Genomic DNA, 14,073 nt, shown 5'->3' with positions numbered 1-14,073 from the left:
CTTGAGACGCTATCTCCAACCATTGCTAGCATTGAGCATAGAAGCAGCCCAGGGACAAGGGCCAGGCCCAGAGTTCAAGCCGCGGGCTTGGCACACTTGGGCAAAGGGGGAAAACAACTTTACCAGGAGCAAGTTGTAAAGCAACGTTGTAAAGCCAACGTAGAATGGTTAGTGCTAACTGTTCAGCTGATCTGTTCAACTGATCTGCTGGGGGTCCTGCAGGAAGCCTGGCCTCCATTTCTCTAGTACAGGTTTGACAGTTCCCGTCCTCTGGACCTCCGCGGTGGCTCGGGGGTAATGATCCCCTCTTCCACTGAGCGCCCGGGGAAGGAAACTCGTTTCAAGGTCACACAGAGCCTCAGTCAAAGCCCAGCCCAGCGATCCCGGTTCCCCAGCCTGCCTCCTGATTCCGTCTACGGTGAGCGCGGGCAAAACCCGAGCTCACGACTCGTGTCGGGTCGTCTGGGCCGCCATCAGTTCGGACCAACATCAGCTTCCTTCCTCCTCGGCGCCGGCGCCCGCGGATCCGTGCGCAGGCCCGCAGCTCCCCGCTCCTAGCTGCGTGCGCGCGCACACTGGGCCGAGCGCAGGCCGGCTCCGGCCCGCCCTCAGCTGCCGGCGCCCACAGGACCCAGAGCAGCTCGGCTCGCTCCGCGCAGCCCCGCGCAGCCCCGACTCGGCGGCCTGCGCGCGCGCACAGCGGGAGGGGAGCAGGGCGGCTCCGCCCCGCTCCGCCCCGCCGCGGGACGTACTTTGACGTCATCAATGTTTTCCGGGTGGGTCCAGGCGCCGCGGCTGTCAACTCCATTTTGCGCCCAGTGCTCGTGGCGGGCATCCGTGCGCTTTGCGAGGCCGCGTTGCCAGCTTTGTCCCCTCGGCTTGGAGCCCCTGCCTGACGGTAAGACGTGGGAGCAGCAGCCTCCGCCTCCCGGCCTGCGAGGCCGGCCTTGCCTCTCCTCGCCGCACGTTTGCTTTCCCCGTCCGCGCTCGCCGCGGCCTCTCCCGCACCTAGATCCGCCCTGAGGTGGCGTGCGACCGGCCCGGCCCGGCCGCGCCCGCTGCCGCCGCCCGCGCGTCCGGCGGTGGTGCTCGCCGCGCCGGGCGCCACGTTCGAGGTCGGGCCTCAGGGCCAGCAGCCCGCCGGCGCCATGTTGTCGACGGCGGCCGAGCTCCGCAAGATGGCGGCGGGGCGGAGGCGCTCCGCCCTGTCTGGAAGGGACGCGGCCGCCGGCCGAGGGTGGTGTTTGCTCGGCTTCTAGAACGTTCTTGGTCCTGTCCGGAGAAAAGCTCCGTCCCTGATCGGGTCCTTTTTTTAAGAGTCTAGCGAGCGTCTCTTCACTAGATTTAGGAACCCGAGGACGGAACGACCTAGTACTCACTTTGGTTTTATGTTTAGCTGTTGATTGGTGTCCCCGCGTTGCCCGTGGCTATTTCCCTCGTCCTCCGACCCAGCCTCGGGAGCAGCTCGGACGACGGGCCGCGGCTCGCCGCCGTCAGCCGGCTCTGAGTGCTTGAAAGGAGCGTGCGGGAGAAATAAAGCCTGTACCCGTGGGGTCAACACTGAAGAGCAGCTGATGAAAAGCCACCTCGATTTATTAATGCTAATGGATAAAAAAGGGGGGAGGAGCTGGGAAGGTGGCTCAGTGGTAGAGCGCTTGCCTCGCGTGCCCGAGGCCCTGGGTTCGATTCCTCAGCACCACATAAGCAAAAAGACAAAAGCCGGAAGTGGCGCTGTGGCTCAAGTGGTAGAGCGCTAGCCTTGAGCTGAAGAGCTGAGGGACAGCGCCCAGGCCCAGAGTTCAGGCCCCACGACCGGACCAAAAAACAAAAAAGGGGGGGGGGAGATAATCCCCGTGTGCTCACTGTAGTGAGCACACATTAACGACAGGTCTTAACAGTCGACTTTCCCCAGTAAAACTAGCCTCCAGCTCAAATGTCGAATTTTTTTAAATCGTTTTATCATTGATTTTATGTTTATCACCTTTTAATCATTGATTTCAGATGACACGAAAACAACTTTTGAGCCTTGATTTAGAAGAATAATTTTAAGAGTGTGGGATACAATTTAACCGGAAAATCTTGTGTGTGTGTGTGTGTGTGTGTGTGTGTGTGTGTGTGTGTGTGTGTGTGTGTGTGTGTGTGTGTGTGTGTGAATATTTTGTAGATGAGACATTCAAGGAGAACTTACTGTCCTAACTGGGACGAGAGAGATTGGGATTGTGGAAAATGGAGAAGCAGCAGCAGTTACAAAAGAAAGAAGAGATCACCTAGCAGTGCTCGGGAGAGCAAGCGCTGCAAATACAATCACTCTAAAACATCTGATAGGTAAGAAGAGTACTTAATCACAGTACAAAATAGTTGTTTTCCGGTGGCTGTGTGGCTCAGGTGGAACAGTGTCAGCCTAGCAAGCATGATGCCCCGAGTTTCAAATCCTAGTACTGCCTCTCTCCTGTCCCCTGCCTACCCCCCCCCCAAAAAAAAATTTTTTTTGACCTGTGGATATAGAGCAGGTTGGCATGTCTGCCAACAGGCAAGAAACCCTAGGTTCTGGCCCCAGCTCTGGAGGGGAATAATAAATGCTAGTAACAGTTACAATAAGCAACTGTGACTACCATTCATTTGTTTCCAGTGAGAGATTTTGGTAAAATATTTCAGAACTTGTGTGCTTGGGGGTGGTAAAAAAAATCCTAAAGAATGCATATATCTTTTAGGGGGTTACTGAAGATCTAGAGGTGTGGCTCAGTGGTGAATAACCTGCCTGGCAAACCTCCTACCCCCCAAAATTACTGAAAAGTTGGTGATGTTTGGCATTTGATATTTTATATTTTTCCTTTTTCGTTTTTTATCAGTCGTGGGGCCTGAACTCTGGGCCGGGGTGCTGTCCCTTAGCTCTTCAGCTGCAGACTAGCAGCTCTACCACTTGACCCTCAGCCCCACTTCCAGCTTTTTCTGCTTATGTGGTGCTGAGGAATTGAACCCAGGGCCTCATGCATGCAAGGCAAGCACTCTACCACTGAGCCACCTTCCCAGCCCTGATATTTTATATTTTCATAAAACATAGAAAATATTTTTTTCTAGCTATTATCTGGATAGCAGATCTGTACATGAGAGAGATTATTATAGTCGACGCTACATTGATGAATATAGAAATGACTACAGTCAAGGATGTGAACCAGGACACCATCGAGACCATGAAAGCAGATATCAGAACCATAGTAGCAAATCCTCTGGTAGAAGTGGAAGAAGTAGTTATAAAAGTAAACACAGGATTCACCACAGTACTTCGTATCATCGTTCACATGGGGTATGCAAACTTAATGAAAATTTTTTTGAAAGTTTTATTTCCCATATAGAGGGGGAAATTTTAATTTGGGAAAATTCTCATTAAAATACAAGTCATCTCAACTTTAACTTGCAGGATTCTGTGTGCAATGGATAGGAAGTTTGTGAAATTCAGTACATTTAGTTTCATAATATAGGTTTAATTTACTAATTGCCATTCCATTGAAATAGTGGAGGTAACAAATATAATTGAAATGCTGAAAGGTTTTTAATGATCTAAAAGCCTGTTTGTGAAGACTTATCACTGAAGTAAAACATTTTTGTATGACTGAGGATTAGTATGTGTCTGTTTAACAATTATGTTCTCTAATCCTTCTTTCACTAAGCAAACTCAACAGATTTGAACTTAAGTCATGTATTAATTTGGAGATCAGATGATATTTAAAATGCTACAGTGTTATTGTGTACCAAATGTCTTTTCCTTCCAAAAATTAGGACTAGGATTTTATTTACTGTCTTAATATTTGTTTTCTTATATTAACTGGGAAATCTTAATTTGGCCACAGTCTACCTTATTGAGTAAATAATACATCCTACAATTCTGCAGCATTAAATTTGGGACACTAGAAACTTAAAATTATGGTTCAGTGAAGACTACAGCTAAGCATTTTTTTAAAAAACAATTGTATTTATGTTTTGTTGACTTAAACTTTGAGTATCTTATCTGAAAATCTGTTCCTTGCCATGTTTTTCTCCTGTTAACAAAAACTATGTGCCCTGTGAATTTCTGGGGACTGAATTTGAAATTGCTCCTGCCAACCGTTTGTGGCCTGGCGCGTATCTGAATGCCTGAATATCTCCCCGCTGAATGAATTTCGTATTCTGCCCTGAATTCACTCGGGTATATTGATTGGCTGGATGATCTTGGTGCCGCCCACTTGACGTTTCCAGAAGAGTCACCGAAGGAAAAGAACCAGGAGTGTAGAGGATGATGAGGAGGGTCACCTGATCTGTCAGAGTGGAGACGTACTAAGTGCAAGATGTATAGAATATTTTTCAACACTTATTAACTTTTCAGATAACATTATATATAGATTAAGATTTCAGGGATTTGGAAATCTTTTCTTTCTCTGTTTTTTTGTTTTGTTTTTTCCCTTTCTTTTGGTGGGGGGAATTGTGTTTTTTTGCTTTCTTTAGAATTTTAATGTTATACAGACTTCCAGAATAGTAAATCAGTTAATGAATTTAGTCTTAATGAAATTAGATCTAAAAATAGTAATGTTTTTTGATGGCGTTGACCAATAGAATAAATACCTAGTAATAAGGAAATGTGTAGCATCACCTAGAATAATCTACATTTATAGCAGTTGTTATGATAAGTAAATTGTTTCCACTTCCTAGTATGACTGAGATTTAATTCTCTTTTAGATGAAATTGTTGACACTTTAGGTGAAGGAGCTTTTGGGAAAGTTGTGGAATGCATCGATCATAAAGCGTAAGTGTTAAACAGTTGCAATGAGGAGTACATTCAGCTTCTGGCTTGTTGTAGAAGTCAAAGGCTCTGGGATTAATCCCCAACATAAAAAGTTGGCAAGGGGGGTGGGTATGTCTTTGATTTTTATATATTTGGTTTTTTAAAAGTAGTTTCCTAAATTTTTACATCTCATCAATGGCTTGTAATCGTAGCTACTCAAAAGGCTGATATGAGGATCATGGTTTGAAGCCAATCTTGGCAGAAACCAGAACTGGAGTTGTTGCTCAAGTGCTACAGGACCCACCTGGAGCAGGAAAAGCTAAACTAGACTGCCAGGTCCTGGGTTCAAGTTCATCTACCCTCAAAAATGGCAAAATTTTAAAATTTGCGTATGTTAAGAATTCGAACTTTTCATACATTGTTTAGTTGAAGGACCACTCACATTGAGTGATGATTTGGTGAAAGAAGACATTCATTTGGGTTTTTGAGACAGGGTCTCTTTGGAAACCATACAGCTTCCATACTTGGAGTCTGTTTTTAGCAACATTTTCTGTTTCATTTTTCACTTTTGTATAGTAAGAAGTTGACTTTAATTAATAGAGTACGCCAAAGGTAAACCATAACTTTTAGAAAACACAACAGATAAAAGTACAGTTAGAAGAAGACAGAAAAGTGGAGTTGGATATTACATTTGCCATTTTTATTTTCTCTAACAGAGGAGGTAAACATGTAGCAGTGAAAATAGTTAAAAATGTGGATAGATATTGTGAAGCTGCACGCTCAGAAATTCAAGTTCTAGAACACTTAAATACAACAGATCCCCACAGTACTTTGTAAGTATCCAGTTGTAATTTCTAAAGTAGCCTTGGTAGATAGGGATTGTGAGAGACTATATATACTCAGTTATTTTTCATGTGTTTATAGTCGCTGTGTCCAGATGTTGGAGTGGTTTGAACATCATGGTCATATTTGCATCGTGTTTGAACTCCTGGGACTTAGTACGTATGACTTCATTAAGGAAAATGGTTTTCTACCATTTCGACTGGATCATATCAGGAAGATGGCATATCAGATATGCAAATCTGTAAATTGTAAGTTTTTGACATACCTTCCAAAAACTTAAGTTTGAGGTTGTATCAGAATAATTCAGGTCTTTGAAAAAGAATAGCCAGGTGTGGGCCTGTAGTTCAGTGATACAATGTGCAAGACTCTGGCTTGAATAAAGACTAGTGGTATAACTCAGTAGTAGAGTAGGCCCTGGGTTCAGGCCTTAGCACTGCAAAATAAGATATGTATGCATGCATTCATGGTAGGAGGGTTGGGAAGATGTTGGTCACATAATAGAAAAAAGAAGTATGTATGATAATGTATAGTTAATTAATTTGATGTGCTATGCACATTTTTGGTGGTTAAAAAGAAAAGTCTGTCATCTGTGCCTGTAATCCTAGCTACTCAAGAAACAGATCTGAGGATGACAGTTGAAAGCCAGCCTGGACAGGAGTCAATGAGACTTATCTCCTGTTAACCATCAAAAGTTGGAAGGGGACCTGTGGTTCAAGTGGTAGAGCTTGAGTTCAAGCTTCAGGACCACACAGAAATGTAAAAGGAGGAAGTTGAGTTCAGTGATACACCAGTGGTTCTAGCTACTTGGGAGGCTAAGGCAGGTAGGATAATCACTTGAGCTCACCCTGAGCAATATAAAATTGCTTCAAAGGAAAAGGTGACACATGGATATGATGTGGGTGTGGTGATACATGCCTGTCATCTCAGCACAAGATTACAAGGCCAAGCTAGGATATAAATTCCAGAACACGTTGGATTATATAGTAATATAATGTTTGATGGGGGCTATAGGTGAGTATGGCTCAGCCCCAAAAGTCCCTGCCTCATAAGCTCAAGACTTTTGTTTTTTTGTTTTGTCTTTGTTGGTCGTGGGGTCTGAACTCTGGGTCTGGGCGCCATCCCTGAACTCTTCAGCTCAAGGTTAGCGCTGTACCACTTGAGACTCAGTGCCACTTCCGGCTTTCTCTGTTTATGTGTTGCTGAGGAATCGAACCCAGGGCCTCATGCATGCAAAGCAAGCATTCTTACCACTGAGCCACCTTCCCACCCCTAAATAGTGTTTTGTTTTGTTTTGTTTTTGTTTTAGCTCAAGACTTTTGAGTTCAAACACTCAGACCATTGTATGAAAAGAAATGTAGATATGGAATAAGATTTAATTGATTACAAAGTGTTCATCTGCAGTGTGTCTTGTCAGTGGGCAGTCTATTCAACAGACAAAAACATTAAGGAGGTCAAGCCTCATCTTCAAAATTTTATCTCTGCTCTTTTCAGTGGACTTTGTACAATATAACAGACTGCTTTCAAACTTGTAGTCTTATTTTAGATAGCAACATTTTGTTTTACTTTGCAGTTTTGCACAGTAACAAGTTGACTCATACAGACTTAAAGCCTGAAAACATCTTATTTGTGCAATCTGACTACACGGAGGCATATAATCCCAAGATGGTAAGTCTTCAGTTGACAGTACCTTCATGGTTTCAAGTGAATAGTTCTTTAATATTTGTCTTATAACCATTCTTTATGATTTTTCAGAAACGTGATGAACGTACTCTAATTAATCCAGATATTAAAGTTGTTGACTTTGGAAGTGCAACATATGATGATGAACATCACAGCACCTTAGTATCTACGAGACATTATAGAGCACCTGAAGTTATTTTAGGTTAGTATTCATAAATGGCCTCCAGAATCTTCATTTCTTTATTATAAAATAGGTAAAATTTGCAGATTTAGGTTTTATTCTTTTTTTGTGTGTGCGTGTGGTGTTTGTTTAAATTCCCCTTTTTAAGCAAGACCTAAGAGCTCTGGGACTTGAAAAAAGTTGGTTAATCTTTCTGAAATAGTTTGCACAGGGGCTAGGAAGGTGGCTCAGTTGAAGAGCACTTGCATGCATGAGGCCCTGGGTTCGATTCCTCAACACCACATAAGAAAAAAGCTGGAAGTGGCGCTGTGGCTCAAGTGGTAGAGCGCTATCCTTGAGCTGAAGAGCTGAGGGACAGCACCCAGACCGAGAGTTCAGGCCCCACGACCGGACCCCAAAAAAAAAAATAGTTTGCACACTTTAATACAATAATTCATTGCTTAACTAGGGAAGAGATGAACTATTTAAGAGATTCATTGTTGGGTTACATGTTACAATGTACTTATATAAAATACAAACATGCTATAATCTGCCCCCCCCTCAAGCATGGGTGTGTGTGTGTGTGTGTGTGTGTGTGTGTGTGTGTGTGTGTGTGTGTGTGTGTGTGTGTGTGTGTGTGTGTGTGTGTGTGTGTGTGTGTGTGTGTGTGTGTGTGTGTGTGTGTGTGTGTGTGTGTGTGTGTGTGTGTGTGTGTGATGAGTATAGTAAACCAGTCAGCTTGTTATTGTCAACTTATATATCATACACATACGAATGTGCAATATGTATATGTCTTCACACCAGCATAGCCACAAAGGTTGGATGTATTGTGCAATAATGTTAGGACAGCCATAATTAGTTGATAGCAGTTTTCCACCTATTAGGATCTTAAAAGACAAAAGTTTTAAAAGTGATCTGTTAATAATCATGTAGCTGGGTACCCACCAGTAGCTTAGTTTATAATCCTAGCAATTTAGGAGGCTGAGACCTGAGGATTCCTGTTCGATGCCAGCCCAGGCAGGAAATCCTATAAGATTCCTATCTGTAGCTAACCACCATAAAGAAGCTGGATCTGGAGCTGAGGCTGAAGTGGTAGAACACAAGCCTTGAGCACAAGTTAGGGAGAGTACCCAGGCCCTGAGTTTAATCCACAGGACCAGCTCCATAACAATTGGCATGTGATATATGTGTGACAAGACTGTATATGTACATGCCTGTGGTAGGGTTTGAACCCAAGCACTAGGCATTTTCTCACTAGGCAGGTAACAAGCCATGTTTCCAATAATGGTTTTCCAGGCGGTGGTTCATACTTTAATCCCAGCTATATATCCCAGATATTTGATGTGCTTTTTTTTTTTTTTTTTTTTGGTCGGCCATGGGGCTTGAACTCTGGGCTTGGGAGCTGTCCCTCAGCTCTTCAGCTCAAGGCAAGTGCTCTACCACTTGAGCCACAGCGCCACTTCCGGTTTTCTAGTAGCTTGTTGGAGATATCTCACAGACTTTCCTGCCCGGGCTGGCTTTGAACCAAGATCCTCAGACCTCAGCCTCCTGAATAGCTAGGATTACAGGCGTGAGTCACCAGCGCCCAGCTTAGATACGCATTTTTCACAGTACAGTTAGCTCAGTATTTTTGCTTTAACATGTTTACTTTGTTTTGCAGCACTAGGGTGGTCCCAACCCTGTGATGTCTGGAGTATAGGATGCATTCTTATTGAGTACTATCTTGGATTTACAGTATTTCCAGTAAGTTTACAGAGCTGTTTTAATGGTTTTCAACAACAGAATTGCTTGTTATGAATACTTTAACTCAAGGTATAAATTTAGTATAGCTTCTCATTTTTAAATCAGATTAAGATAAGTATAAAGAAATAAAAAGCATGTTATTTATCATTTGTCTTAATTATTTTATGTATATTACGTGTAGAAATCTGTTTATATAGGAAAATCATTAATAAGCTTGAGCTAATTGCTTCTGGGGTTTTTGTTGTTGTTGGTTGTGGGCCTTGAACTCAGGGTCTGTGTGCTGTCCCTGAGCTTTTTTGCTCAAGATTAGAGATCTACCACTATGAGACACAGCTCTACTTCCTTTTTTTTTTTTTTTTTTGCCATTCCTGGGGTTCAAACAGTCTGGGCATTGAGCTAGCTCCCCTTAAGCACTTTACCACTTGAGCCACAGCACCACTCCTGGCCTTTTCTGTTTATGTGGTACTGAGGAATCAAACCCAGGGCTTCATGCATGCAAGGCAAACACTCTTACCACTAAGCTACATTCCCAGCCCTCCACTTCCAGTTTTTGAGTGATTAATTGGAGATAAGATTCTCACCTGGACTTTTCTGCCTGTGCTGGCTTCAAACCACAATCTCAGACCTCAGCCTCCTGAGTAGCTAGGAATACATGAGCCACCAGCACCCATCCTAATTGTTTTTTGTTGTTGTTGGTGGTGGTGGTGTTTTGCCAGTCCTGGGGCTTGAACTCAGGGCCTGGGTGCTGTCACTGAGCCTCTTTTACTAAAGGCTAACACTCTACTACTTGCCTCTTTTGCTAAAGGCTAGCACTCCACTACTTGAGCCACAGCGCCACTCTGTCTGGCTTTTTTTTATGTGGTACTGAGGAGTCGAACCCAGGGCTTCTTGCATGTTAGGCAAAGTACTCTACCACTGAGCCACATTCCTAGCCCCTAATTCTTAATAATCACTGAGTTCTAATGTTTTTTTGCTCCACTTGGCACTGATGTTAAATGAAGTACAGAGTATAAGTTAACAAGTCTTTTTATTTTTTTCTGTAGACCCATGACAGTAAGGAGCACCTAGCAATGATGGAACGAATTCTTGGACCTCTACCAAAACATATGGTACAGAAAACAAGGTACATTTATTTAAAACTTAATGCTATGCTCAATTCTGTGGTAATGATTAGGATTTTAACATCTAGTTATGTTGGTACACACATTTATAATCCTAGCGCTGGCAGAATTTCTAATTGAACACAGAGTGAGACCTTAGTTCAAAAAACATGGTTTTAACAAAGACTATTATATGAAAATCAATGTGGTCAAAGTTATCCACTTTCTGGGAAGGGATAACTTTTAATCTCTAGAAAAGCATTAATATTTAATCTCTAAAAGCATAGCAACCAGTCATCTTTGCTAGATGCTAGAAATGCTTGAAATCAGTGTTTATGAACATGTATGAATATTAACTTTTTAGGAAACGTAAATATTTCCACCATGATCGACTAGACTGGGATGAACACAGTTCTGCTGGAAGATATGTGTCAAGACGCTGTAAACCTCTAAAGGTAAGCCTAGAATATCCCTTAAATAATTAAGACCTTGCTTGCTCTTGGGATTTTTGTGAGTATATTAGTTGCAGAGGGCAGGATTTTTATTGTGAAATTTCTATCTGGATACAACGTATACCATCATCATTAATTTTTTTTTTTTTTTTTTTTTTTTTGTCAGGAGGCTAAAACTCTGGGCCTGAGCACTGTCCCTAAGCTCTTCCTCTTAAGGCAAAGCACTCTATCTACTACTTGAGTCACAGGGCCACTTGTGGTTTTTTGGTGGTTAATTGGAGATAAGACTTGTCTCAAGGCCCGGTGCCAGTGGCTCATGCCTATAATCCTAGCTACTCAGGAGGCTGAGATCTGAGGATCTCGGTTTAAAGCCAGCCCGAGCAGGAAAGAAGTCCCAAGGACTTCCTGCCTGAGCTGGCTTTGAACAGCCATCCTCCAATCTCAGCCTCCTGAGTAGCTAGGATTGCAGGTGTGAGCCACTAGCACTCAGCTCATTATTCATTTTTACATATGCATAGAAAGTACTTCTCTTCTCTCATTGGGGATTGAACCCAAGACCTTGCAATTTACTGATAACTTCATTTCCCCTGTTTTTATCACTGAGAAAAGATAGAAAAGTCTGTTAAATATGTTTTTTTTTTCTTTCAGGAGTTTATGCTTTCTCAGGATACTGAACATGAGCTGCTTTTTGACCTCATTCAGAAAATGTTGGAGTATGATCCAGCCAAAAGAATTACACTCAAAGAAGCTCTAAAGCATCCTTTCTTTTATCCACTAAAAAAACATACATAAATGTGTAATTATATAGTTCTCTTGAAAAGATTTTATAGACTGCATCAGTCTGGTTTTTAAACTTAAGTTATTTTATACAGCTTTGTAAATTTCTTAACCTTTTTTATTGCTATGTGTATTTTGGATAATTCAGTATGTTATGTACATATGTAAGTAATTTTTCAGTAATTATGAAATGATTTGCTCAGAATAAATTGTTTATGAAATTTGTATGAATCTGTTGATTTTTGTAACCATTTTTTTTTCTTAGCCTCTCATGAAAGAATAAACAATTCTTTGTAAAAACTGGGAATTAGATACTTACTTTGGAGTATTTTATGTTAATGAAAACATAATTCTCCTAGAATGAATTCAGCTTTTTGGGTGTTCACTTAAGTGTGTAGAAAAGCAGACACTTCATTCTTTTTTTCTTTTTTTTTGCCAGTCCTGAGGCTTGGAGAGGCTTGTCCCTGAGCCTCTCTGTGCTCAAAGCTAGCTAGCAATCTACCACTTGAGCCAGAGTGCCACTTCTGTGGTATTGAGGAACTGAACCCAGGGTTTCATGCATGCTAGGCAAGTACTCTACCACCAAGCCACATTTATTATTGCAAAGGTGATGTAAGAGGGCTTCGAGTAAGTCAGGTAAAGAAAGAGGGCTGGGAAGGTGGCAGTGGTGGAGTTCCTTGCATGCATGAGAGGTCCTGGGTTCAATTCCTCAGCACCACATAAGCAGAAAAAGCCGGAGGTGGTGCTGTGGCTCAAGTAGTAGAGTGCTGCCTTGAGCTGAAGAGCTGAGGGACAGTGCCCAGGACCCAGAGTTCAGACCCCATGACCAACCAAAAAGATTGCAACCTTGAGGGAGACTTGGCCTCAGGAATGATACTCCCCAGCAAGTAGTCAACATCCCATTTGTTAGTCACTTGGCTGAGTGGAGTATAAAGGAGGATACGTCCTTATAGGGAGTGCCCTATATGGATAGGTGACAAAAGGAGTGGAGAATGTGGCCAACAATGCAGCCGTGTGCTATAACTCATTTTGCCCAGGCACTTGTGGCTCATGCCTTGTGATCCAGCTAACTCAAGAAGCTGAGATCTGAGGATTAAGTTTCAAAGCCACCCTGGGCAGGAAAGTCTGTGAGATTCATCTCTAGACACCAAAAATCAAGAAGTAAAAGTTCATGGGGAAGCATTAGCCTTGGGTGAAAAGCTAGTGGAAAGCACCCATGTCCCTGAGTTAAGCCCTAGGACTGGCACACAAAAACTAAATGGCTTTGATGTCAGTTTTTCTAAATGTGTGTGTTCGCAAGTACAGTACATATATACATACACAAAAAGTTGCCTTTTAGTAAAGTCTGCAACATAGGCTATCCCATCCATTTCTCAGGACATAGGCAGCTACCTTCTCAGATCCAGTTAGTCCTCAAACCCACCAAATACAGTCCATCTTAATGTGGAATTCCATCCCAAGTGTTGATACATTACCATGAGGTCATTTCATATCCATTTAAAATTGCAACAACTCCCTTCATGTAGTTTCACTTTGTATCTATGTGAAACTGAATCAACTTAAAGCTAGTTTACTTTGGCTCACAGTTTGAGAAGTTTTGGTTGTTTTGGCTCTCCTGGCTTTGGGCCTCTTAAGTGTGGCTATGTTGTGCAGAGGTACATGGAACAAGCTGTTCTGCACAGCCAGTTGGAAGGGAGACCCTTTGTCCCTCCCATTAGGCCCCACCTCTTCAAAAATGTCTTGCCAAAAGCCAATAGTACTTGCTTCTGCAAGTCTTTATAATGTACAGGACTTTATGGGAAGTGGGGACATTCTTGATCCAGTCTTTTTTAAACCAGTCCTGGGGATTGAACTCGGGGCCTGGGCACTGTCCCTGATCTTTTGTTCAAGGCTAACACTCTACCACTTGAGCCAGAGTGCCACTTCCAGCCTTTTCTGTTTATGTGGTACTGTGGAATCCAATTCAGGCCTTCATACATGCTAGGCAAGCATTCTAGCAATAAAGCTACAGTCCCAACCCTTGATTTAGTCTTAACATTATATTCATTTCTGAAAGGTGAACACCATCACAATCAGGTGTTTTAATATGTAGTATATCCCAATGGCCCATGACAGTTCAGTAAATACTGTTAATTCTGAGTTGTTAAATGGACTAGGGGGTGTGGTGTTGGCACATGGTGTGTGCAAGGCTTAGGTTTGAGGTCTACTAGGGATGGGAGAATCTAGGCAGGAATGTGTACAGGTAAAGGAATTGTAATTGCTGGAGGCAGAAGCATCCCTAATTGAAGAAACTAAGAGTCAAGTCTGGTTGGAACTGTTATTAGACAAGAATAAGGGGTCAGATCACTTAGGGCTTTCTAGGGTCAGTCTTGGGGTAAGTATAGACAAAGATTGGCCATGAGATAATAGCTGAAACTGGGAGGAACAATTAGGGCCCACCATGGGTGGCCTTACAAACTTCTCATTATGTTAGAACTCTTTTTGTGTGAAAATACCAGAGGGGTTACAATTACATGAGCAAGGTAATGAGTACATTTCTTATTTTATTTATTTATTTATTTA

General features: G+C 42.7%; 1 protein-coding gene across 2 annotated transcripts; it reads left to right on the top strand.

Moving 5' to 3' along the window:
• The first annotated feature begins 771 nt into the window (after positions 1 to 771).
• Positions 772 to 11,736, top strand: Clk1 (CDC like kinase 1). 2 transcript variants are annotated; one of them, XM_069995777.1, is made up of 13 exons: positions 772 to 898; positions 2,165 to 2,325; positions 3,079 to 3,304; positions 4,234 to 4,324; positions 4,711 to 4,777; positions 5,473 to 5,589; positions 5,681 to 5,847; positions 7,170 to 7,264; positions 7,352 to 7,481; positions 9,100 to 9,182; positions 10,226 to 10,305; positions 10,647 to 10,737; positions 11,383 to 11,736. In XM_069995777.1, the coding sequence occupies exons 2-13, from the start codon at positions 2,165 to 2,167 to the stop codon at positions 11,524 to 11,526; spliced, it is 1,452 nt and encodes a 483-aa protein (XP_069851878.1). In that variant the 5' UTR covers positions 772 to 898; the 3' UTR covers positions 11,527 to 11,736. The 2 variants fall into 2 exon arrangements, with proteins under 2 accessions (XP_069851878.1, XP_069851879.1); XM_069995778.1 differs by lacking the exons at positions 772 to 898; positions 2,165 to 2,325; positions 4,234 to 4,324 and having other exon boundaries at positions 3,286 to 3,304.
• The last annotated feature ends 2,337 nt before the right edge of the window (positions 11,737 to 14,073 follow it).

The sequence above is a fragment of the Dipodomys merriami genome, unplaced genomic scaffold, assembly GCF_024711535.1.
Source record: "Dipodomys merriami isolate MVZ:Mamm:240054 unplaced genomic scaffold, mDipMer1.0.p SCAF_49, whole genome shotgun sequence".
Taxonomy (NCBI): Eukaryota; Metazoa; Chordata; class Mammalia; order Rodentia; family Heteromyidae; genus Dipodomys; species Dipodomys merriami.
The sequence above is the reverse complement of the archived record's forward strand: the minus strand, read 5'-3'. Positions and strand labels throughout refer to the sequence as shown.

Bases quoted from the DNA above. Each gene is read 5' to 3' on its own strand.
- Clk1 (XM_069995777.1), top strand. From the start codon at position 2,165: ATGAGACATTCAAGGAGAACTTACTGTCCTAACTGGGACGAGAGAGAT. The intron at 4,325-4,710 runs GTATAGAATATT...ATTCTCTTTTAG, and splicing joins AGACGTACTAAGTGCAAGAT to ATGAAATTGTTGACACTTTA. The intron at 7,265-7,351 runs GTAAGTCTTCAG...ATGATTTTTCAG, and splicing joins AGGCATATAATCCCAAGATG to AAACGTGATGAACGTACTCT.